The 25,373-nt window shown below is 45.0% G+C and overlaps 2 protein-coding genes and 1 long non-coding RNA gene across 5 annotated transcripts; 2 read left to right on the top strand and 1 right to left on the bottom strand.

Annotated features, from left to right (window-relative positions):
• Window positions 1–1,607: 1,607 nt before the first annotated feature.
• Window positions 1,608–13,542, bottom strand: LOC106025880 (uncharacterized). Its single transcript, XR_001199469.2, has 3 exons — window positions 13,384–13,542; window positions 4,628–4,810; window positions 1,608–4,512 (listed from the first exon to the last, which is right to left on the bottom strand). It is a non-coding gene; the product is annotated as an uncharacterized LOC106025880 (long non-coding RNA).
• Mpl (MPL proto-oncogene, thrombopoietin receptor) lies at window positions 1,920–20,794 on the top strand. Of its 3 annotated transcripts, none has more exons than XM_063236333.1 (12): window positions 1,920–2,052; window positions 2,222–2,354; window positions 2,638–2,816; window positions 3,421–3,719; window positions 4,172–4,334; window positions 4,633–4,759; window positions 10,353–10,537; window positions 10,703–10,845; window positions 13,399–13,558; window positions 13,821–13,917; window positions 15,887–15,974; window positions 20,680–20,794. In XM_063236333.1, exons 1-12 carry the CDS (start codon window positions 1,974–1,976, stop codon window positions 20,683–20,685), a joined length of 1,659 nt encoding a protein of 552 aa, XP_063092403.1. In that variant the 5' UTR covers window positions 1,920–1,973; the 3' UTR covers window positions 20,686–20,794. The 3 variants fall into 3 exon arrangements, with proteins under 3 accessions (XP_063092403.1, XP_063092402.1, XP_003462568.3); XM_063236332.1 differs by lacking the exon at window positions 20,680–20,794 and adding an exon at window positions 20,525–20,663; XM_003462520.4 differs by lacking the exon at window positions 20,680–20,794 and adding an exon at window positions 16,143–17,315.
• A 207-nt stretch (window positions 20,795–21,001) lies between these two features.
• Window positions 21,002–25,210, top strand: Cdc20 (cell division cycle 20). The gene is made up of 10 exons (XM_003462521.5): window positions 21,002–21,383; window positions 21,488–21,636; window positions 21,726–21,822; window positions 21,960–22,088; window positions 22,181–22,377; window positions 22,489–22,583; window positions 22,711–22,939; window positions 23,072–23,197; window positions 24,369–24,486; window positions 24,976–25,210. Exons 1-10 carry the CDS (start codon window positions 21,203–21,205, stop codon window positions 25,152–25,154), a joined length of 1,500 nt encoding a protein of 499 aa, XP_003462569.1. The 5' UTR covers window positions 21,002–21,202; the 3' UTR covers window positions 25,155–25,210.
• The last annotated feature ends 163 nt before the right edge of the window (window positions 25,211–25,373 follow it).

Genomic DNA, 25,373 nt, shown 5'->3' with positions numbered 1-25,373 from the left:
CTCACCCAGTTTGGGCTGGGTGTGGTGGTGCCTACCCATAATCCCAGCACTTGGGTGGCTGAGACAGAAGGGTCATTGTGAGTTCAAGGCCATTTTGGACTACACAGAGAGACTCTGTTTCAAAAAAAAAAAAAAAATCATACTAAATATAAGTAGAAATGCCAAGTAGCCAGTTGGCTATCCAAATCTGGAGCCCAGGACAGGAGTCACAGCTAGAGATATTTTTATGTCATCAGCATTCACGTAGCACCCAAAGCCATAGGCTGCATGAGTGTTAAGTGTGCTTCCCTTCCATACATGTGACAGAGTCGGTAGCCCCTGACTGGGGATTGGAGGGAGGGCTTCCAAAGCTGTACTGTTGGCCTTTATAAACTTGAGAGCCAGTGGCGCAGAGGACAAACCTGGCCCAGAAACAACTTATAGAGAAATGATGCCAGATGGGGCTGGGGATTTAGCTCAGCGGCATAAGCACCTGCCTTGCAAGCAGGCAATTGTGAGTTCGATCCCCGGTACCGATAAAACGGAAAAAGACAAAAAAAGAAATGATGCCAGAGAAACTAAGACTTCACAGAAGGCTAAAGGACTTCCCTCTACCCACCCTTCACTTTCTAAAATTGTTAGTAAACCTAATTCAGAAAGAGGAAGAGAAAAAGAACATTATTGAAGACACTTACTCTATGGCACCAGCAATAACAGCCCCCTGCCCCACCAATGCTGTGGGGCTAACTGTGGAGTTAATGTGGCTGTTCATGCTCTTCACCCCATCCTCCCTGCACCCACAAAAGTCAGAACTGGTACAGAAGCCACCTGTGGTTCACACACCTGGAAAGAGACCTGAGTTTCCATGAAAAGCCCATACCCTCTGTTCTACACTAACATGAGAGGACAGGAACATGCAGAAGAGCCGCAGCCAGATATTCCTGGTCCTGAGCAAGGCAGGCGGAAGTACCGAGGAAAAGTGCATTCCAAAGTTGAATGTGTCGTGGAATCATCTGGACTGTTTAATTAGGCCTGGGGTAGGGACTAGGATTCTGCCCGCCTAACAGCTCCCTTACTTGCTTTCTTTCATTTGTTTGCTATTTTTTTTTTTTTTTTTTTTTTTTTTTTTTTTTTTTTTTTTTTGGTGCTTTAAGACAGAGTCTCACTATGTAGTCCAGGCTGGACTTGTACTCTTGAGCCTCCTGGCTCAACCTCTTAAATGCAGGGAATACAGACCTGGCACCACAGCCAGCTGGAATTCGGCATTTCACTGTTCTCTGTTGCTGCTGTCTACAGACACTTTTACAGGATCAACTAGGGGCCACTGTGGAGGCCACCCACAATGGCCGGGCATGTGCTTATGCACAAAGTCCAAGAACATCTGACAGTAGCAATGCCCACTACTGGCCATGGTTGTGAGGCAGTCGTTTCTTGGCAGATTACACCTTCTAGGAGCATAGTAAGCCCGTTAAGTACTTGAGTTTGAAGGTTGACCTCCAGAGCTTTCCCTTTAAGAGGTATGTGATCTTGGGCAAATCTTTAACTTCTCTGCACCTCAGTTTTTGCATATTTTTTAGGTGTTTTTGCATTTTTATAATGGAAATAATAAGGCTATTTTGAGGAATGAGTCATAGGTACAGAGTGTTTATTTAATACATGGTAGCTCAGTAAATGTTGCCTTTCTTAGTGACAGCTATAATAGTTAACACAGACACACACTCACTTTTTTTCTTCTAGTGCACAAATATATATTCTCCCATCTCCCTCCCACCAAAGGGTTGATGTCTTCTCTTTCAAATTTCTCGTACCCTCCAGCCCACTCCCCCTCCCCTGGGGCCTGGCCCCAGTGTGGTCGGATGGGCCCCAGAGGGGCAGGGACAGGGACAGGACGTGGGGTTGTATCTGACAGGAACCTGAGGGGCTGGCCCGGGAGGGGATTGGGGCCCGGCTTCCTGAAGGGAGGATGGGCTAGGGCAGGCACAGTGCCGGAGAAGATGCCCTCTTGGGCCCTCTTTGTGGTCCCCTCCTGCCTCCTTCTGGCCCCCCAAAACCTGGCACAAGTCACCAGCCAAGGTGAGGTGTATAGAGGGTGGAGATCACCTATGCCCAGGAAGAGGGAGCTTTTGGAAGGGATGCAGGTCCCTGGGAGGGGATGCAGGGTAGCAGACTTCCATGCTCCCCTACACTTGCCCATAAACATACCTGGAAGGACCCAGAACCCAACTCACCAGCTGTTCCTCAGATGTTTCCTTGCTGACCTCGGATTCAAAGCCCCTGAACTGTTTCTCCCAAACATTTGAGGACCTCACTTGCTTCTGGGATGAGGAAGAGGCAGCACCCAGTGGGACATATCAGCTGCTGTATGCCTACTCAGGGTAGGTGCTGGGCTGCGCCACACTCCCTGTATATCTGTCCCTGCACTTCATTCAGCTGAGTCCAACTCTGTTAGATTCCCTGTCTTTGGCCCTATCAGAGGGTTATTTCAAGTCTACGCCCTAAATAGTTGCTTTATGAACAGCCAACCCCAAGCCTTTATATAAAACACATTCTCTCCAAAGAATAGAGGGAATGGAAACAGAAGTTGGGGACAGGCTAAATCCAGGGTCTTCAGAGTTGAATATGGTATCTGTGTAGGCAGAATGTCTCCTGTATCAACAGAGAGAAGCCTCGTGCCTGTCCTCTGAGTTCCCAGAGCGTGCCCCCCTCTGGAACCCGATACATGTGCCAGTTTCCAGCCCAGGATGAAGTGCGCCTTTTCTCTAAGCTGCACTTTTGGGTGAAGGATGTGTTCCTGAACCGGACTCTGACTGAGTGGGTACTGTCTGTGGATACTGTGGGTAAGGACATCTCTGTCACCCTACTCCCTCCATTTGAGGTCTGCTGTCCAGTTTGTGGAATGAGACTTGTCTGCAGTCTTTCAAGAAAACATGAGTGTCCTCATTATTAGACCCCCCGGGAGGCATCTCAAGACCCCCTTTATCATCTCTCCCAGACTCCCATCCAAAGCTAGAATTATCCCACAAATCATTTCACACAAGGGACATCCTAGTCTTCCCATTATTACCATATTCTTTTACTCATCTATTACACAGTTACAAATTACCTACTGTGTGCCAGGCACTATGACAGGTGACGAGAATAAAGAAATGAAAAGAAGTCCCTGTTTGTCTTTTTTTTTACTTTTTGGTATCGGGGATTCAAGACCTCACACTTGCCAGGCAGGCACTTATGCCACTGAGCTAAATCCCCTTGACATCCCTGCTTTTAAGAGCACAGAATCTAACAAACCATTGTCACTGTTCTCATGAGGAAAGAACAGGATACAAAGCCTTCCTACTCTGCCCCACCTCCACTCTGCCCCAGTTCAGTCTCCAGCATCCTCAGTAATCTACAGGTCGAATCAAGCAGTCTGAGTTTTGATGTGCCTTGTCTTGCCCTCAGGCCTGCCAGCTCCCCCCAGTGTCATCAGGGCCACGGGTGGGAGCCAGCCAGGGGAACTTCAGCTACGTTGGGAGGCTCCGGCTCCTGAAATTAGTGACTTCCTGAGGCATGAACTCCGCTATGGCCCTGTGGATCCCAAGAACACCACCGACCCCAGAGTCATGCGGCTGCTCCCCACAGAGACCTGCTGCCCCACTCTAAGGAGGCCAAACCCAGCTCCTGCTTTGGACCAGCCTCCATGTGTTCAACCCACAGCACCCCAACAGCACGGGCCAAGGCAGACTTCCCCAACCAGAGAAGTATTCTAACATTGTTCTGCTCTACCTCCTATTCCTTACCCTCAATTTTTTTCTGTACTTTGGAGATTCCAGGTGGGATTGGTCCTTACAGAATTAGGACAGCCTTGGAGCCTGCCCTCAGGAGCCATCTCTGTTTAACGGTCTCTCACTTTGGGTCATTTGCACTGACAAAATCGAGGGCTTACACACCTGCCTAGCAAGCGCAAGGTCTTGAGATTAATTCCTGGTACAAAAAAAAATTGAGGGCTTCAGGCCTCCAAATAGATGGAGACCTTCCTAAAAATCCCTGAACACCACTTAATACACACTGACCTAGTCCTCAATCTGTGTGTGTATTAAGTAAGGAACTGACCTTTGCACAGAGGTGCTATAAGACTCCAACTATAAAGAGGTAGAGGTTGTCTTGGCTAGAAGGTGGTCTAGATTCCAATGCTGGGACTTTTTTCCCCAAGGTTCCATCTCTGCCTGTGATGGGTGGAAGCTGCCTCATTTCCGGACTCCTGCCTGGCAATTCTTACTGGCTCCAGCTGCGCAGCCAACCTGATGGAATCTCTTTCAGTGGTTCCTGGGGGCCCTGGTCCCTCCCTGTAACTGTAGCCCTGCCTAGGGATGCAGGTGAGTCAATGAAGGGACTGGAGAAGTAGAGAAGAGATTTTAAAAGATGTCTAATCGGGCTTAGGCTGGAAGTGGAGGCTTTGGGAACCATGGTGCTTCCTGATCATCTCCAAGTTGCTTCCTGATCATCTCCAAGTTGCTTCTTGATCATCTCCAAGTTGCCATTAAGTGGTATAAACTATGTTCAGGAAGGGAAGAAAGAAGAATTGTAAATGTTTTGTTGTGTGTATAAAAGTGTTGTGGATTCTCTGTAGTGTGGGAACAAATGGCCCTGATGGGACTGACTTCTTTACCTTAGTGGCAATTGGCCTGCAATGCTTTACCTTGGACCTGATGAATGTTACCTGTCAGTGGCAGCAACAGAACCATACTCAATCCCAAGGCTTCTTCTACCACAACAAGGCTCAGTGCTGCCCTGGAGACAGGTAAGCATTTAACTTTTGATTGGGTTTGATGTCAGGGAGAGAGGCATAAACCTGTAGAAAGAACGGAAAGATTGCTCTTAGTCCTCTTCACTCTTCCTTATTCCAAAACCAAACAGCCTCTAGGTTCTGTTACTTACTCTCACATCCTCCAATGACTCTTATCTTCTCAATCTCTCTCCATTCTTACTGGGAACACCTTGGTCCCTTACCTTGTCTCCTGCATCAGGGGAACAGCTTGCAGTCTCATTTAAACATGTTGAGAACCCCAGGTGATCTTTGTTAAACTCATACATCACATGATCTTTATGAAACTAACATTGTATGGCCTTCTCTTCCTGATGACCTACAATCTATTAAATTCATAAAATTTGGCCTGGCCTTCAAGAACTTCCACTGAAGGACAAACACCTCACTGAAACTTCATCCTCTCTGAAACCAATCTATTACCCAGTTATGTTATTCTATTTATTAAATCTCCAGAATCTGTTTATCTATCACTGCCTCTACTGTGATATATCTCATTGACATCTTTCACTTAGACAACTGAAAAGATTAACTGATCACCTCTAAAATATTCTCCTGAATAGAAGATGGCAAGATCTTTCTAAAATGTATGAATAAATATACTTCCTGTTTTTAAATCTTTTACGGTTTCCCAGTGGCCTTAGAAAAAGAAAAGAAGTCTAGGGCCAAAGATTTAGTTCAGTGGTATAAGTGCCTGCCTAGCAAGCACGAGGTTGTGAGTTTGATCGCCTGTACTAAAAAGAAAAGAAGTTTAGGCCAGGCATGGTGGCGCATGCCTGTAGTCTCAGTACTCAGGAGGGTGAGGCAGGAGGATTGCTGTGAGTTTGAGGCCAGCCTGGGCTACATAAGCACGTTCAAGGCCAGTCTATACTTACATAGTAAGACCCTTTTCTCAAAAAAAAAAAAGAAAAGAAAAGAAGAAAAAGTATATCATGACCTAATACAGTTTCCAGCTACCTATGCTTTCACCTTTAGTGCTCCTATTATGCTTCCCCTTGATCTTTTGGTTTCAGCACTGGCCTTCTGTGACTGCCTTGTATCTTCCATATTTCCTCCTGCTTTGGGTCTTGGCATGTGCTATTTATCCAACTTACTATTTATTCCAGCTTACTTAACATCTACTTATCCTTCAGAGCTCAGGAAACTCTTCATTAGATCCATTAGTGTAATTAGACCTTTTTGTCATGCTACAGGAAAAATATAACTCCCAACCTGCTAGATGTCAGATGTGCCAAGTTCATGATCTGACAGTGCTGAAGAATGAAGTCGCAACCAAAGGAGGAAGTTAGGAGATATTTTATTGGAAATAAGGGGAAGAAGAATAGCTCCTGGATTTCCAAAAGGGTGCCCATTCAGGGCCTTTGTCAGGAGTTAAAAAAAAAAAAGCACAATAATGATATGATTTGGGTCAAACTACACCCAACCAATAAGATTACAAATATAGTTGCTTAGCTAATATTGAGCCATTAGGAAAGCATCATATGTAGCAAAGATATATGCCTAACATCATTAACTTTAACTTATCTATAACTTCTAACACAGAAAGAGCAAGAGCATTTGGGGGAAGATGCTCTGGTCACTTACCTAGAAGTGTGATGCTCATTTGGACTTATTGGATTGGTGGTGCTAATTACAGTATAATCTCAAGTTGCTATTTATCCTTAGAAAAGCATTCAAGCCTAGTTACTGCATTTTGAGATCTGTTCTCATTCATATGTGCCTCTAGCTACAATTCTGATTTCTTTATGTTTTTGTGTTGATTTCCTTGAGGGCCTGATCCTTCTCTGACTGTTATTTTAATCTTTATCTAATTTAGCTGTCTGTAGTAATTGTACCATGTACTTTTCCTCAAGTATTTATCACAATTACATTTAACATTTAGACATTAAGGCAAGGAATAGTGGCATACACCTGTAAGCCCAGCACTCAGAAAGTTGAGGCAGGAGGACTGGTTCGTATGAAGTCAGCCTGGGCTACATAGTTTGTGGCCAACCTGAACTATGTGGCAAGAGCTTGTCTCAAAATAAATAAATAAATAAATTAAATTAAATTAATGCTTTATATGATTATTTCCAGGAGTTCTTCAAGCCCAGCATGGACAACTTATTAACTTAGCAAGACTGTGTCTCAAAATAAAATTTAAAAATATTTTTTTTTATTTTATTTATTTATTTATTTTTTGTCTTTTTCCTTTTTATCGGTACCGGGGATCAAACTCACGACTGCCTGCTTGCAAGGCAGGCGCTTATGCCGCTGAGCTAAATCCCCAGCCCCTAAAATTTTTTTTTTTTTTAAGACTAGTCAAGTGCAGTAGTGAGAAGGGAGGAAAGAGTAGAACAAGGAGTTCAATCTGTACTGACTGTGAACAATCAATTGAGGTAACTCACTACCTTCGGACCAGCCTAAAAAATTTTTTTTAATTTATAAAGTGCTGACGTTATAGTTCAATACAAAGGTTCAATCCCCAGTACCAAAAAAGAAAAAAAAATTCTCTTTGGAACTCTAGTAGAGAAATATTAATCATAACTATATATACAACCCATGAAGGCAAAAATCAATATTGTTTTTTATTCATCAATATATTCCCCCTGTGATGGTCCCTGGAACACAGTTAATGCTGAGTTAAAAAAAATAAAACAAAACAAAAAACGCTTAATGACCCAGAATTGGTGGCTCATATTTATAACCCCAGCTACTTGGGAAGCTAAGCAGGAGGACTGCCAGTTTGAGGCTAGCCTTTGCAACTTAGTGAGACCCTGTCTCAAAACAAAAATAAAAAAGGATACAGCTTGTAGATCAGTAGTAGAATTTCCTGGAGGTCTATCCCTAGTATTGAAAAAAAATGAATAAGTAATTTTAAAAAGCTACTTTTAACAGTTTTAATGTATTTTTATTTCTTCTTACATATTTGCATATGTCTACATATAATTCTTAATTTTAAAATATGAGTTGATATTACATATAAATGGGTTTGGGGGTTTTTTGTATTTATTTTTGTAGTACTAGAGATCAAACCCTCACATGTTAGGAAAGCATCTGCTGAGCCTTCTAGCCCTCTATGGTTTAACTTATCCTTTAAAATAAATATCTTGGAGCTCACTACAAAAAAAAAGTAATTCATTTCCTTTTAATAATTACACAGTTCTGCATAGTATAGAAGTGGCATGCAGGGAGTAAAGGGTAAAAAAAGCTAAAATCATCATTTCCTCTACCAAAACTACTTCTTCTTGATTCTTTTCCATCTTAACCAAGAACTGTTTTGCATAACTGAAACATAAATTGCCCTCGGGTTCTCCCATTCTGATAAAAATTAGTCTTGTCTCTTCCACCTCATAATAGCCCATAATCATCTCTTTTTTTTTTTTTTTAATATTTTTTTTTGTCTTTTTCCTTTTTTTATCGGTCCCAGGGATCGAACTCACGACTGCTTGCTTACAAGGCAGGCGCTTATGCCACTGAGCTAAATCCCCAGCCCCCTCATAATCATCTCTTCCCTCTGTCTCCACTGCCACCCTCTATTTTCAGACCTTGCATGTGAAAAACTATAATGGTGTCCTAGTGGGTTCCTCTGCTTTGACTCTCTCCTCACAAATTCTCTCTACAAACTGCAGTTAGAGTGATCTTCCACAAGTACAAAGGTAACAATGACACTTCCCAATCTCTGTAGTCTCCATAATTGCCCCAATAGTTCAAACTCTTTAAAAAGGCCATAAAGCCATCCATAATGGAGTCTGCCATCTCACATTCACCATTTACCAACAGCCTTCTATCCTAGAACCATTCTGCACACTTAGAAGTTCCCCCAAAGCACCACATGCGCTTATCTGTGCACAAACATGTGCCTGGAATGCCCAATTGTTCTCTCTGGGTAGGCTATTTATAGTAAAGCCTCAGTCTAAACACTGCCCTAGCCAGGAAGCACTCCCTGACCCTCCCAGTCTGTGCTAGATGACTCCTCCCTGGTCCTCCCAAGCTAGGCTGAGCACATCACAGAACAAATAACATCTGTTTTCCTGTCTCTCCTGTTGAATTGAGAATTCCTTAAAGATTATTCCTCTATATTCTCAAAAGGCCTAGTACAATCCCCAACACATGAGTATCAGTTGTGAAATAAGTGAGTAAATATATATGTACATAATGTGATAAGTAATTTTAGTAATGGTAAGTTGCTTGAGAATTATAATCTGGAAGGAGAAAGAACTAGTATTTAGCCGTGTGTGGTGGCTCACCCCTGTAATCCCAGCACTTGGGAGGCTGAGGTAGGAGGATCGCTGCGAGTTCGGGACCAGCCTGGGCAGCACAGTGAGCTCAAGGCCAGCCTGAACTGCATAGCGAGACCCTGTCTCAAAAAGACAAAAAAAAAAAAAAAAAAAAAAGAACTAGTATTTAGGTCACTGGGGCACTGGGGCTAGAATGACAAAGTAGAAAATATTCTAGAGCTCAAACTGTAGCTCAATGGTGGAGTGCTTACCTAGCATGTGAAAGACCTTGAGTCAATTCCAGTACTGCAAGGAAAAGAGGGGAAGGATCCTCATTGTTGAGGCTTACATTTAATGAGGGTGAGAGGAGAAACAAGTAAAGAAACAAAGGAACAAGATTACATGATAAAACTGGAAGCGGGAACTGCTAACAGACTGGGCGCCCAGGAAAAGTCTTACCAGGGAGTAACAGTTGAGCTGAGATCTAAACAACAAGAAGGAATGAGTCATGTTAAGACCTCGGGTCAGAGCTTCTCACGGCAAAGGCAAAATACAAACACCACACAGGTAGCGTATTTGTGGCACAGAAATAAGGACCATATGGATAAAGGGTGATTAACTGGCACGCAAATCACAAGAGATAAGAATGGCAAAGTAAACAGGAACCAGATCACATAAAGTCCTGTATGGACTGGTGTGGAGCTTAGAGCAGTTGAAGGATTTTTTACACAGAAGAGTGGCAAGAATTACATTTGTAAAAGGTGTATTTCTCTGTGAAATCAGAAAAACAAGATCTCAAGCTAGAAATTTGCCTTAATTCAGGCAACAGATAAGGCTGGTTTCACCTTATAGGGCAGTAAAGATAAAAATAAATACACTTGTGATGTACTCTGAACATTAACAGATCAATATTTTTAGAAGCAATTCTAGTAACTGTGGGAAGGACCAATTGAAGGCCAGATGACAATGATATAATCTTTAGATATGGGGAGGGAGTTCTGTACCAGAACAGATTAAAACACATAAAGATGTTTCCCTCCAGAAAGATGAAGTCTCTTTAATCTTTGAAGCAATTCTTTGAGGTAGCTATCAACCCATTTTACAAACTAGAGCAGAGATTTTAAAAATCGCTTAAATTATATATTTGTAGGCCAGAATCTGAACTCTACAGGTCATGCTATTTTCACATATCATCCTACCTCTTTCCTCAAGGAGAAGAAACTGGACCTCATGGCACAAACACAGAGGGAGACTCTTGGAATTACATGCAAGGGGAGGGTTAGACACGGGCCAGTAATAGCTGGTGTGCCACTGAGAGGATAGGAATTAGTCTTGAGACAGGTCTGATCTGACGACTTTATGATTTTTAGGGACCTCATCTGGGAGAAGTGTGAAGAGAAGAAGAAAACAAATCTAGAATTACAGCTCCCTCAGCTCTCCCGCTGCCATTTCAAGTCACGAAATGATAGTGTTATTCATACCCTTGTAGAAGTGACCACAGCCCAGGGTGTTATTCACAGTTACCTGGGCTCCCCTTTCTGGATGCACCAGGCTGGTAAGAACTTTCTTCCCCATTCTTCCCATAATGTTCCTATGCCCAACAAATCTTCTGACCCAATCTATACCCATAATCCCCAACTCTGACACCTCTAATCTATGGTCTTGGTGGTATGCCTCATGCACATAAGGCTGAAACCAGCCCCTGCTGAAATCCCTGTAGTGCTCATTCCCACCCCGAACCTGCACTGGAAGGAGTTCTCCAGCGGGCAGCTGGCATTGGAGTGGCAGCACTCATCATCTTGGGCAGCCCAAGAGACCTGCTATCAACTCCGCTACATTGGAGAAGGCCATCAGGACTGGAAGGTATGGTCAAGCAACAAATAGCCTCAGGGTATATTCCTTTTTGTGCCAGAGAAACTGTGTTCATATTACCATACCAGGACTAATGTATCTATGTATCTGGGTTTCTTTTCCCCAGTACTGGGGCTCCTACCCAGAGCCTTTGCACTAAACTACATACCCAGCCATTTTCGTTTTGTTTTTTGTTTTTGTTTTCATTTTTTTCTTGGACAGGGTTGGACCAAGTGGCTATGCTGATGAGGCCAGGCCCTAATTTGTGACCCTTCTGCCTCAGTCTCCTAGGCTGCCAGGATTACACGTCTGCACCACCAAGTCTGGGTTATATACCTAGGTTTACCTGATTCCATGGGTATCTTCCTCTCTCTTGAGGATCTCACACTGCTAGCTACTACCACATAAGATTTTTCTCTTCCATTTGCTTTTGGAATATCAGTCTTCCCTGATATTCTTCCTGCCACTCCTCCTTTTCCACTCTTCCATAAGATGTTGTAATTCCTACAGTGTTATCTTAGACTCTTTTCCACAACCCCAATTTTACCACTCCTCCATACGTTAGGAATTTAAGAAATGCAGGCAGATTACCTTTAAAAAATTTTGTCTTTTTGAGACAAGGTCTTACTATGTAGTTCAGACTGGCCTTCAGCTCACTTTGTAGCCCAGGCTGGCCTTGAACTCACAACAATCCTCCTGCCTCAGCCTTCCCAGTGCTGGGATACAGGCATTTGCCACCATGCCCATCATAACTAAAATTTTGAAGTATCTGATTTCTCACTGGTGAAACAGGAATAAAGCTGTCTATCTTATAGAGTAAAAATCAAATACAATAAGTCCCCGACTTATAAACATAAATATTCAAATTGTGAACTTTCACAGATAAGAACAGACCTTGCATTATGGACATTCATAGATATGACCAAATTGCTACAGTAGCCCAGGGGTCTGCCAGGCATTGTCACAGTTGTGCTGCTGTGTGCTTACTGTACAGTGCATTAGTGTACAGCAGTACAGTGCTCAATCAGAGCCCAGGATGTCCAGAAGCAGGAGGAAAAGCAGTGGTGCTGTAGAGACAACTGCTAGGAAGCGTGAAGCAATATACACGGTATATTTGGTTAAAGTTGTATAAGACTCATTTTGTTGAACTTGTAAATAAATCTGACATATGAATGTTTTCCAGGAATAAAAACATAGCATAGCACTTGGTACATAGAAGGTACTCAATATACACTAGTTGAATATCAGCTTCTTTGTCTGTTTCTCTTTAACATAGATACCAGGCAGGCAGTTCTACCTAAACCTCCTCATTCCCAGACAGTTCGAACTCAGAGTATCCAAAACTAAAACTAAACTCATCTTTCTTTCTTTCTTTTTTTTTTTTTTTTTTTTTGGTCTTTTTGAGACAGGGTCTCGCTATGCAGTTCACGATGGCCTTGAGCTCACTTTGTAGCCCAGGCTGGTCTCGAACTTGCAATGATCCTCCGGCCTCAGCATCCCAAGTGCTGGGATTAAAGGCGTGAGCCACCATGCCCGGCTTAAACTCATCTTTCTAATGGAATGTATTTTGTTTTTACTGAGGTAAAACTTACATAAAGTGTACAAATCTTATACAACTAATTGTATATGTGGATATACCAATGGAATCATTATCAAGATCAAGATGTAAGAAATTTCCAACATCCCAGAAGTTCCTTGTGACCCTTATAGTTCACCCGGAAGGTAATCACTATCCTGACATTACAATTGGTTCGACTACAGTTAAACTTAATAAAATAGAACCACATGGCATTTATTCTTCAAGCTTACTTTTTCCTCTTTCTGCTAATGACACTACATTTAACCCATTATCTATGTCTTTTCTTTATCCTTTCCCCTATTTATAAACAAGCAATCTGAAGAGTGTACCAACACTCTTCAAATCCCTACTAGGGCTGCTTACCCTTCTTTTTGACCATCCAACCTTCCCATACATACTTTTAGTATACTAAAGTATGCTGTAACCCCCATGAAATAGCTCTGGCAGCCTTAAATATTTCTTTGTGCTGTGTACAAGTTAATTGTGATTCTTGACCGCTTTGAATGTCTCTCTCCCTCATTAAACATGTGAGACACTGTGTTTTATTCATCTTTTTCTCTGGTACTTAGCCTAATGTTTGGCATATCTCCAGTAATCATAAATGTCTGCTAAATGATTAACACACCCTGCATGCGCATATTATGTTCACACCCCTAGCGCCTAGCAAAAATCTGCCCTTCTGTGCTCAAGAGTAGCGCTTGTGGCACCGTCTGTGCAGCTTGAGCTCTGAGGGTAACTCAGGAGTGGTGGTGATAGCATCCTGCATGTCTTAGTCAGTGTGTCCGAGTACCGGGATCTTAGTCAAGGGGTCTGTGAAGGTGAGTCTGCGTGCCAGGGTTTGTCCCCCGGTGCGTCTTATAGGCAGGGCGAGACTAGGTCAGGGAGAGGCTCTAAGTAAAGCGGGAAGGCCCAGGCCTGTTCCCGCAGCCCAGTTCGCGGTGCCGTGCGACTCTGGAGAGCTCTCCGCATACCTTTCTTCTGCACAGGTGCTGGAACCGCCTCTTGGGGCCCGGGGAGGGAGCCTGGAGCTGCGCCCCCGATCTCGCTACCGCTTACAGCTGCGCGCCAGGCTCAACGGCCCCACCTACCAAGGCCCCTGGAGCGCTTGGTCAGAGCCCGTGAGCGTAGAGACTGCTTCGGAGCCAGGTGAGGAGCGGCTCAGCCGGGACTAGAAGGGGCCACAGCGGCACGAGGGGCGGGGCTCCGGCGAGGGGCGGGTCTGCGGCTGAGCGAGTGTGCGGACGCTGTGGGCACCTTAGGAGCCGAGGCGCGCCGCCCAAGTGGCAAGGGGCGGGGCCGGGGTGTACAGAGCTGGGCTATGTGGTAAGGGGCGGGGCCAGGGCATGGTCCGGCGCATTTGCGGGCGGGGCTGAGGGTCAACTGAGGTCTGAAGGTTTTTGTCCCTTAGCCTGGATCTCCTTGGTGACCATTCTGCTCCTGGTGCTGGGCCTCAGTGCCCTTCTTGGCCTGCTGCTGCTGAGATGGCAGTTTCCTGCGCACTACAGGTACCGCCCTAACCAGGAGGGAGACAAGGCAGAGTCAGAGGGCTGGATATCTCTAAAGACCACAAGTCTACGCCTGTGGCCTCAGCTTTCTGCATGTCTGTCGGAGTGGTACTGTCTACTTACACTCTAACTTGCCCCCCAGCATAAAGGGCTCCTTAAACAGCCCCACCTCCTCGGTATTAGCACCTCCCTCCCCTCCACCACGGGGGCCCTTAGGTCTGGTCATCCCTCCTCCTAAACCTAGGGTCCTAGTCCTACAAACACTACCCGATTCTCTGAGAAAGAGGCTCTTCTCCCTCCAACCTAACCTCACGCAGCCACCAGAACAATCTTCCTAAAATGTATACATAAGTACATCTTCCCCCTCCTTAAATCCCTTCAGCAACTCCCAGGAATTCAGTCCAAACTTTCACCTTCTCTACCCTGTGCATTAGCCTTGCCACACTTGATTTCCTCCACAAGTCACACCTGTTTCACTTCTCAGTGCCTTTGAACATAATATCTCCTCTGCCTGGAGTATACTTGGTTGGCTAATACCTGTTCATCTTTAAATAACTTTTTTCACCAACTCTTAGGAAATCTTTCCTGACCTTCCCTCACTGGCTGCTTTTCTGTGTCCTAGTACAGTACCATAGTGTTTTGCTGCATTTTATGTATTTATTTGTTTATTCAGGTTCTGGGGACTGAATCTAGGACGCTGTGCATACTAAGCACTCCCTCTACCACTGAACTACATCCCCAGTCCTGCATTTAGTTCTTCTGTCTTCTCATTATACCTTACTTGGTCACTTTTAAGTTCTTAGCACAGTGCCTGCCAAGTAGCAGGACCTTAAATAAATGTTAGTAATGAATGACTCATGTATGTGGGGGCTGAGGAGAAATGTCACTGAGAGTTATAAACATGAGTTATAAACATGCCGCCTCAGTTATTTAGTTGGTAATATCTGCTGATTCTTGAAGACTCACCTCAGAAGGCAGCTTCTCTGGACACTGACTTTTTGATGGCCTTAGACTGGGTCAGGTGCCCCTCTTGTGGGCTATTTCTCTTTGACCATGCTGTTCTCTTAACTTTTAATCTGCCTATGTGTAAGAGCAAAGTGGATCTGACAGAAAAGTTAAGAGAAGAGGGAGGAGGTGCTCTTGAACCAGGCATAATTTATTCATTTTCCCCAGCCAGGTAAGTCCCTCTTCTGCCCTTAGAGAGGGCAAGAGTGAAGTTGTGGAAAAGGATGGAAACCATCTCTAGAAAGCCAGTATAAGCTTTTCTGGCTTTCTTTTTGAACACCTAAGACAGGCTAGACACTGGAGATATAGGGGTGAAAAGGTATACAAACTGCTCTCAAGGAGCTTACACTCTAGTGGGGAGAGGCAGACAAAAACAAGTATATGTAACAATAAATATACAGTAAGTCAAGTGCTAATAACACAATGGAAAGGGTGATGTTATGATTTTAGGCATCATAATCAGAAAAGGTGACTCTGTCAGCTTAACATTTGAGCAGAAGCCAGGTGAGCTTCTGTGGTAATCCCAGCACTCGGGAGGCTGAAGCAGGAGGATTATGGCAAGTTCGAAACCAGCCTAGGCTGCAAAGTGAGCTCAAGGCCAGCCTGAACTACATAGCGAGACCCTGTCTCAAAAAGAAAAAAAAAAAAAAAAAAAAAAATTGAGCAGAGCCCTAAATGGAGTGAGCGAATGAACTCCGTTCCATGCAGAAAGAACAACAAATGTAAAGGCCCTGATATAGGAATGTTTGAGGAAGTTCTGCACTGCCCTTTGAGAAGCTACCCACCACTGACTTTCCTCTTCCCCAAGGTTTTCTTCTCACCTCTACCTTACTTTGCAGCCTGAACTATGCTCCATCCCTCAAGACTCACTCCTCAGCCTGCCTCCAGCACAGCCCCACTGCAGTCATCTCTCTCTCCGGGCTCATGCCTATGACTCAGTCTTTTTCTCATGCTTGTCCCCTAGGAGGCTGAGGCATGCCTTGTGGCCTTCACTTCCAGACCTGCACCGGGTCCTTGACCAGTACCTTAGAGATACTGCAGACCTGAGTATGGTGAGTGGGCTGTCTCTCTCCGTGCTCTGTCACCAATGCTTTGTTTCCCCCAGTGCAGCTTGTTCAAGGTCATGGCTTAGTACTGCACCATCCCCAGTCACTGCCCCCAGCCCAACTTTCTTTACTACACAGTCAGATCTAATCCAGCTCCTTTCACCATCTCCCCAGCCTAAGGCCACAGTCACAGATACCTATGACGAAGTGGAACCCAGCTTCCTGGAGATCCTCCCTAAACACTCCGAGAGGATTCCCTTGCCACTGTGTCCTTCCCAGGCCCAGACAGACTATCGAGGACTGCAGCCTTCCTTCCAAGGGGCCTCGCCCCTGTCTGTATGCCCACCAGTGGCTGAGCCAGGGTCCTGCCATACTACACACATTGCCAACCATTCATACCTACCATTAAGTTGTTGGCAGCAGCCCTGAAGACAAGTCTCTCCTCCCAGGACCTGGATACACCTAGACTTCTCCATAAACTGCCCTTAACCTATCCCAACACTGACACCTCAGCCTTCACCTCCAACCCCCATCTTCCAGCCTGGTTGGGCTTCTCAGCACAGATCTTTCCATACTGCTGTTGACCAGCCCAGGACTCTGGCCCTTTAACTAAGGCCCTCTGACTTTACCCCTCTCTCTCTCCTCTTCAAAGCCAAACTCTCATGAAAAGAAGTCCCTGCTTTCCTACTGATTCTTTAGACTTCAGTTCGTTCCACTATTTCCACTTTGCTAATGAAGCTGCCCAGGCAAATTTCCTTTCAAATCCTCTCAAGGCAAGTTTCATTAAGGTCGCGTTAATCATCAGTTTATTTGATCTCTCTGTGGCTTTTGTTGTGGTTGATTCCTCATTTCTCTTTTAAATTCTCTTCCACTTTGGCTTCCACAGTGTCAACTTCTTTCCTAGTTCTACACCTGTCTGAATATACTGGAAGTTAAAAGAATGTGGAGTCAGTTTTGGGTTCAATTCCTGTCTTTTATCCTTGCAAATAACTGCATTTCCATCTCCAACCCCATCTTTTCTCCTTGTCTTTACTATATGTTGGCCAATCCAAAATTCTTAACTGCAGCTCAGACTTGACTACAGCACCTATGATGTTTTATGCAAGTAACGTTTTACATGTCTGCCTCCTGCTACTAGATTGTGAGCTCCTTGAGGGAAAGGGTCATGACTTATTTGTCCTTTTTTTCTAGCACTTAGAATAATGATGGTGAAATTTTCAGAGCTTTCAATAATACAAACAACCTGCTGTGACATGCATGCCATAGGTTCACCACCACTGACCTAGAACATTGTTTGGTGTATGATAGCAGGCCTCTAATAAATGAATGAAGTCTTTCTGGAAAATATTACTTTAACCCCCTGCTAACTTCCTTCATCCTCTAAGCCATTCATGTGCAGCAACAGATGTGCTTAAATCACTCTAGTTATTAATTCTCCTCACCCATTCAAATTTTTAGGCAAATACTTTTGATTTTTGCTTGCTCCAAATATACCCATTATATTAAAGTCTGAGCAAAAATACATGACACTCAAACTGGGTAATTTGGTGAGACTTTAATAAAGAACATATTAACAAAGGTGAGGGCAAAATTTGGGAAAACCATCAAGGAACAATGCAGTACCCCAACACTAACACCACTAAGGAGCTGGCACCAATCCTAGATATCAACAGGCTAAAGAGGGAATCAGGGGAGAAAATCCTATAAGAGAAAGCTGCCATCCAGGCTTGGTGGCACATGCCTGTAATCCCAGCACTTGGGAGGCTAAGGCTGGAGAATCACTGGGTTTGAGGCCAGCCTGAGCTACACAGTGAGACTGTCTCAAACAAAGCAAGACAAAACAACAACAAAAAAACAAAACAAAACAAAAAAAAACAGAACAAAACAAAATGAGAGCTGCCTCGCAGGAATTGTGGTCTTCAGTAGGGAGATGCAGCTAACTTCGGGTAGTAGCAGAGAACACAGAAATAAACAGCTCAAGCTTATTCTCCCATCCTAGCTTTTGGTACCTAAGAGAAAAGTCAGAGCTTTTCATGTGACGAGGGAAATGGGGAGTATGGATGTTGTATGTCATCCATTTGCCCTGTTCATCTTCTGCCTTCTCTGTATTCTGCAAGGGTGATTCAGATGGCCTATATCAGTAATTTCCCTGGGCTCTGGTTTCTCTTTAGGTTCCACCAATGGAAGGATATTATGGGCTCAATTGTGTAACACCCCCAAAATTCAGACATTGAAGTCTTAACCTCTTGTATCTCAAATGTATCCTTATTTGGAAACAGGGTCACTGCATATTTAGTTAAGATGAGGTCATGAGCCCTAATCCAATATGATTGATATTCTTACAAAAAAGGAAATTTGTAAACTGGGCATGCTGACATATACATGTAATCTCAACACTCAGGAGACTGAGGCAGGAAGGTTGCTACAAAGTCAAGGCCAACCTGGACTACATAGAGACCCTCCCCCCCCCCCAAAAAAAAAAAAGGAAAAAGGAAAATCTAGGAGAAAGAGAAGGTTGCAAGAAGGTCAAGTGAAGGTAAAGGTACAAATCAGGGCAATACATCTATACACCAAGGAACACCAAAGATTGCCAACAAACTAGCAGAAGCCAGAGGAGAGGCATGGAACAGATTTTTCTCTCACCCTAAGAAGAAACCAACCCTGCACTTCTTGCCTCCAGAATTGTAAGACAATACATTTTTGTCATTTAAGCCATTCGCTTCGTGGTATTTTGTTATAGTAGGCCTCACAAACTACTACAGGTGATCAGAGGCAAGTTTACACAAGTAGTTTATGCTTGTGGACATCCCATTCTCTCTAAACTACTCTTTCTGTAGCCCTTTTTAAATGGATTATTAGCACCTGCTTTCCTGATCCTGCTGTCTCCAAAGTCACCAAGAATTGTTTCCCAGGGGCCAAATCTGACCTTTTCTGTCATCTTTCCACTTGACCATTCTATACCATATTACAGTTATTTTTAAGGTCCATGTCTGTATGATCTCCATTGACTTCCTTCATTCCTTTACTTTTATAATGTACAGATGCCCTGAGGTTGTACCTATATCCTTCTCCTCTACAGTTACTTTTAGTCCTGAAGTAGCAAAGTGCTGGTCACACTGCCTCCTCTGATGTTTTGTTTGGCTCTTCCCTACACAGAACCTCCCCAATGGTCCTACAACACCTGGCAGATAATCCAAACTCTCAAACCAGGCATGGGTGGTACACACCTGTAATTTCAACTATTTGGGAGGCTGAGGTAGAATCTCAAATTCAAGGCCAGCCTAAAGCAAATTGGCAAGAACCTATCTTAAAATAGACACATAGAAGATAAGTAGATGATAAATAAAAGACAGACAGGTAGATAGATATGGTAGAGTACCCTCTAGGTTTAACCTTTCATACAAAAAAGAAAAAAAAATACAAAATCCTTAGGTAAACATTTAAGACTGATACTAGACAACTTTTTCTAAGCCTTCTAGAGCTTAGAAGTTCCCCAGTTATAACACTTGGACCCCAAGCCCCTTGTCTTAGTTACTTTACTTGTTGCGGAGACACAATACCTGACAGCTGCAAATTAAAGGACGAAAGGTTTATTTTGGCTCACACTTTGTAGAGGTTTCAGTCCATAGTTGGCTGGCTCCAAGGCAGGGTGGCAAGGCAGAAGGGCATTGCAAATGAGGGTACACATGGCAAGGGAATCAGAAAGCAGAGAGGGATCAAGGAAAAAGAGATCCTTCCAGGTCACCCTCAGTACCCTCAGTAACCCACCTCCTCTGACCAGACTTCACCTGCCAACATCTCATTGAGCTATAAATGCATCAGTACACTAATCCACTGATGAGCACCACACGCCCATAATCCAATCACCTCGCAAGAGCCCCACCCATGAGTGCACGAGGCTTTTAACATCTAACATAAATCATAACACTTGTTTTCCAAGGTAACTGTAGACACAGGCATGAAAGCTCAAGAATCACAAAAACCGATACTAAGTTTGGATTTACAGGGACAGATTTTTCTGTCATCCTCAGCGTCGACATGAGGCTGACTGAACGTCAGCTTTTCCCAAATTGTCTCCTAAACAGTATTGCATATTATTGGCGTCACAAAAGATAGTCAGATATTTAAATAATGGCTCCACTACTTGTTATTGGCTGTATTATGCTTTTGTTTAAGTTTCTAACCTCATCCTGACCCACTTTTTGTATACAGTATAATAAGGATATAGCCAGGCATAGTGGCACACACCTGTAATCCCAGTAATTGGGAGGCTGAAGCAGGAAGATCACCAGAGTTCAAGGCCAGCCTGGGCTACATGGTGAGTTCAAGCCAGACACTATCTAAAACACACACACACACACACACACACACACAAGCCCCAAGAGAGTAAACCACTGTGTTTCCTATAGGGCATTCCAACCTTATCTCCCCATAGAGGCAAATCTGAATCCTCATTCTTTTTCTAAACCTGAAAGGAGCCCCACCAACCTATATTTTTCCAGTTTGGGAAACAGCGAGAAGCAAAACAAACACACGTGTTACTTCCTTCCCAGCAGAGCTCTGACCAGCGGACCCGCTTAGACCGCTGCGGCCTCTCCCAGCTGTTCAGTGTATCCGCACGTCCGTCTCCCACTGCAGCCCGCCGCCCGCCCCTTCTCTGTCCGGTTCAAATACTTTGAGTCAGTGAGTTCTGCGCGTTTCTATTACCCAGGATTAACAGCCGGCGCCCGACTCAGCGAGCTCGCGGAAGATGAGTCACAGCAAGGTTAGCGACCCCCGGGAGTCACACACACAGCGCAGGCCCCACCCCTAGAGCTTCCACATTCCAACTGCCGAATGGATTTCTACTCACCACCCTGCGCGGCGCTCTCGTGAGATCCGTGACTTGCCCCGGAAGACCCGCCCCCTCTGCGGCATAAGGCCAATCAGCGAGGGCTACCGTTGCGACGGTTGGGTTTTGAAGGAACCAATGAGAGCTCAGAGCGGACAGTTTAAGTTCCAGGCTTGTCATGCTGAAGCCGGTCGTGATTGAAACTTGCTTGGGATCCTAAATTGAGGAACAGCTGTGCTGAGCCCGGAGGTCCTTCGGGGGCTTGGGTGCTGCAGCCGAGGGGCCTCTTGATTTTGAGCCCATTCTCGAAAGAGCTCTGTGCCCTCCCCGAGCACGGTGGTCATCCTTCTAGGGCTCAGGGGGCAGCAACTCCAAGGACCTCGTCTTCCCTCCAGACGTTTTCATGGCGCAGTTCGTGTTTGAGAGTGACCTGCATTCCCTCCTTCAGCTGGATGCGCCCATCCCCAATGCACCCATCGCGCGCTGGCAGCGCAAAGCCAAGGAGGCTCCGGGGCCAGGACCCTCCCCTATGCGGGCCGCCAACAGGTCCCACAGCGCGGGCAGGACCCCAGGCCGAACTCCGGGTGAGTGAAGGGAGGCGGAACGGGGGAAAGGGTAAGACGAGAGTAGCCTTCGTGCCTCCTCCCTCGGTAATTTGCTCAGACTTTCTTTTCTCTCCTTGCCCCAGGCAAATCTAATTCCAAGGTTCAAACCACCCCTAGCAAACCTGGAGGTGACCGATATATCCCCCATCGCAGTGCTTCCCAGATGGAGGTGGCCAGCTTCCTCCTGAGCAAGGAGAATCAGCCCGAAAACAGCCAGACACCCACCAAAAAGGTACGTTCACCAGAGGGGCAAAAAGCCCCTCTGGTGAGACCCGTGTGTGTTTGAGTATCAGCTTGCTCACTATAATCTGTGTATGACAGGAGCATCAGAAAGCCTGGGCTTTGAACCTGAATGGTTTTGATGTGGAGGAAGCCAAGATCCTTCGACTCAGCGGAAAACCACAGAATGCCCCAGAAGGTAAGACCTAGTTATTGGAGTTTTGTGTCAGTCCATCTTCAGGGGCTGAGGGAGATGCCTGTCTGTTCTTCCCACTCGAGACTGAGGGCAAAAGAGGTGTCAATTTTGCTAGGATCTAGACCCATTCCACTTTGCAGGCTACCAGAACAGACTGAAAGTACTCTACAGCCAGAAGGCCACACCTGGCTCCAGTCGCAAGACCTGCCGTTACATTCCTTCCCTACCAGATCGGATCCTGGATGCCCCTGAAATCCGAAATGACTACTGTAAGTGCTGTTTTATCCTTGCCCATGGTTGGTGAAAGAGGGGCTCAGGACCAGGCAAACAAAAAAGCTCATGCTTTTCTCTTTCTGCACAGACCTGAACCTTGTGGATTGGAGCTCTGGGAATGTACTAGCTGTGGCCCTAGACAACAGTGTGTACTTGTGGAGTGCAAGTTCTGGTGACATCCTGCAACTGTTGCAAATGGAGCAGCCTGGAGACTATGTATCCTCTGTGGCCTGGATCAAAGAGGGCAACTACTTGGCTGTGGGCACCAGCAGTGCAGAGGTGCAGGTAAGGCTGGCCCCAGACTGCAATTCTACTGACACCAGACCCAGGGGTATTGCCTGGCTTGAGGATGTTAATGCGAAGGCCCAATCTCTAATGCTAGGGATCTCTCTCCAGCTATGGGATGTTCAACAGCAGAAACGGCTCCGAAACATGACCAGTCACTCTGCAAGAGTGAGCTCTCTAAGTTGGAACAGCTATATCCTGTCCAGGTCAGTGAGATGAGTCTAATTTCTGTATACCTCTGTCCCTGAGTATACATCCCTAAAGTGAAGCAGCTCTGACTTGCTTAAATATTTGGTGCTGCCACAGAAGGAAATCTTTTCTTCCCTCCTCCAGTGGCTCACGCTCCGGCCATATCCACCACCATGATGTCCGGGTAGCAGATCACCACGTGGCCACACTGAGCGGCCACAGCCAAGAAGTGTGTGGGCTGCGCTGGGCCCCAGATGGACGACATTTGGCCAGTGGTGGCAACGATAACTTGGTCAATGTTTGGCCTAGTTCTCCTGGAGAGGGTGGCTGGGTTCCTCTGCAAACATTTACCCAGCATCAGGGCGCTGTCAAGGTAAGAGAGTACTTGGGTTGAGGTCTTTGCAAATGACCTCTATTATAACTTGGGAACTACTGGGGAAAAAGGGATAGTGAGATTAGAATTTGTAGCTCAAGGATCTGTTGACCCTGCCTTTATCCCACCTAGGCTGTAGCATGGTGTCCTTGGCAGTCCAATATCCTGGCAACAGGGGGAGGCACCAGTGACCGACACATTCGCATCTGGAATGTCTGCTCTGGGGCCTGCCTGAGTGCTGTGGATGCACATTCCCAGGTAGTCTTTTATGTATTTCAGCCTCACTCCACACGTGGTACTGTTTGTGGCAACCATGTCCATACCAGTGTCTTTACTACCTCCCCAACAATTGGCTTAGCCCTCAGTCCGGAGCTCTATTTCTGTGTCTGTGTAGGTTTATATCCTCTCTTATGATCTCTAGCCACTGCCCCTCCATGTCTTATATTAAACTTGTCACTTCCCCTGCCTCCCTGAAATTTCTCTCCCTTTTCCTCCTCTACCTTTCTTGCTTCAGAATGGCAGAAACTGCTAGGAAATTTTTTTTTTTCTTTTTTTTTCTGAGACAGAGTCTTGCTATATAATTTAGGCTGCCCCTGAATTCCACATGTATCCCAGGCTGGCCTCAAACCTTGTGGCAGTCCTCCTGCCTTGGCCTCCCAAAGCTGGGATTACAGGTATGCACCACTATGCCCAGCTCCTGCTAGGAAATCTAAAAAGCCTCCTAGAATCTTATCTTTCCCACCAGGATCTATCTGATCTACCTTAAAGTATCATTCACATCTATGCCATCACCTTTGCCTCATCTTTCTAATGAAGGCCCAAAACAGTGACCTCCTGACTGATCTTCAAGCATTTTGTGTCATCTCCAATCTGTCCTGTATTCTCTGGTGCGAGTGATTAGTACTGTGCCTCTTAAACCTTTAATGGTTTCTCATTACCTACAGTGTATAATTTAAATCCATTAGAAAGATTGTTGAGGCGCTTGTTGGTGAGCCTACATCCAGTCATTCCATCTTCCTCTCCTTCAATTTCCCCCACGTGAAGCCTTCACTCTAGGGCCAGATGCTTCCCCTCCAAATTCTGACTCTGTCACCTACTAATTTGCATGTAGTTTAGGCAATTTATTGAACTTTTTCTGGTTAATCTGTAAAAAGAATAAAAGGGTTCCTCAAAGATCTCTTGTAAGCATTTTTTTTCCTTATAAGCATTTTCTTTTCTTTTTTTTTTTTTTTTCTATCGATACCAGGGATCAAACTCAGGACCGCCTGCTTGCAAGGCAGGTGCTTATGCCGCTGAGCTAAATCCCCAGCCCTCCTTAAAAGCATTTTAACACTTAAGCCTGAGCCCAATGCCTAACACTAGCATGGACTCAGTTCTGGCTGGAGCATCCCTGAATGCATGTCATGCCCATGCCAGCCTCTCCCCACAGGTGTGCTCCATCCTCTGGTCTCCACACTACAAGGAGCTCATCTCAGGCCATGGCTTCGCCCAGAATCAGCTGGTTATTTGGAAATACCCAACTATGGCCAAGGTGGCTGAGCTGAAAGGTAGGTAGCTAAATGAAAGAAGCCAAGTGAAAGGCCATATGTTACATAATTCCATGTATATGAAATGTTCAGAATAAATACAGGGAGACAAAAATAAATTAGTATTTCTCAGGGGCTGAGGGCAGAGGGTAATGAGAAGTGATAAAAAAATGTTTCAGGATTAGTTATTATGGTTGCACAACTTCACACATACACTGAAAACCATTAAACTATACTTTTCCCCAGCAAAAATATCCTTCAGAAACAGCCAAAATAAAGTTTTTTTCAGACCTAAATAAAATTGTACTTTTAAAAGGAATTAATTTTATTTTTTATTTTTTTGGTATTGGGGATCAAACTCACGACCTCACGCTTACCAGGCAAGCACTTGAGCCGCTGAGCTAAATCCCTGGCCCAAGGAATTAATTTTATGGTGTATTAATATTTCAATTAAAGTTGGAGGACCATAAGTGTGTCTACATTCGTATGTACTGCTCTCACTTTTCCCAGGTCACACAGCTCGGGTCTTGAATTTGACCATGAGTCCAGATGGGGCCACAGTGGCTTCAGCAGCAGCAGATGAGACGCTGCGGCTATGGCGCTGCTTTGAATTGGACCCTGCGCGGCGGCGGGAGCGGGAGAAGGCCAGTGCAGCTAAAAGCAGCCTTATCCACCAAGGCATTCGTTGAAGACAAACCAATCACCTCTGTTTTTTATTTTTCTAATAAAGTCATGTCTCCCTTTCTTCTCCTTTGCATGGCCTGTGTCCCAGCAGCCTTCTCAGAGGCTCCTCTCTACTGTGATCAGAAAACTTCTTTTTTGTTGTTTTGTTGTTTTTTTTTGACACAGGATCTTGCTATGTAGTCCAGGCTGGCCTCGAATTTGAGGTGATCCTCCTATCTCAGCCT

The sequence above is a fragment of the Cavia porcellus genome, unplaced genomic scaffold, assembly GCF_034190915.1.
Source record: "Cavia porcellus strain 051 isolate PalLab524CR breed Dunkin Hartley unplaced genomic scaffold, mCavPor4.1 scaffold_25, whole genome shotgun sequence".
NCBI classification, from domain to species: Eukaryota; Metazoa; Chordata; class Mammalia; order Rodentia; family Caviidae; genus Cavia; species Cavia porcellus.
The sequence above is the reverse complement of the archived record's forward strand: the minus strand, read 5'-3'. Positions and strand labels throughout refer to the sequence as shown.

Coding starts and splice junctions, on each gene's coding strand:
- Mpl (XM_003462520.4), top strand. CDS start 1,974: ATGCCCTCTTGGGCCCTCTTTGTGGTCCCCTCCTGCCTCCTTCTGGCC. Junction 4,335..4,632: donor AGCCCTGCCTAGGGATGCAG/GTGAGTCAATGA, acceptor TCTTTACCTTAG/TGGCAATTGGCCTGCAATGC. Junction 10,538..10,702: donor TTTCTGGATGCACCAGGCTG/GTAAGAACTTTC, acceptor AAATCCCTGTAG/TGCTCATTCCCACCCCGAAC.
- Cdc20 (XM_003462521.5), top strand. CDS start 21,203: ATGGCGCAGTTCGTGTTTGAGAGTGACCTGCATTCCCTCCTTCAGCTG. Junction 21,823..21,959: donor ACCACAGAATGCCCCAGAAG/GTAAGACCTAGT, acceptor TCCACTTTGCAG/GCTACCAGAACAGACTGAAA. Junction 22,089..22,180: donor TGAAATCCGAAATGACTACT/GTAAGTGCTGTT, acceptor CTTTCTGCACAG/ACCTGAACCTTGTGGATTGG.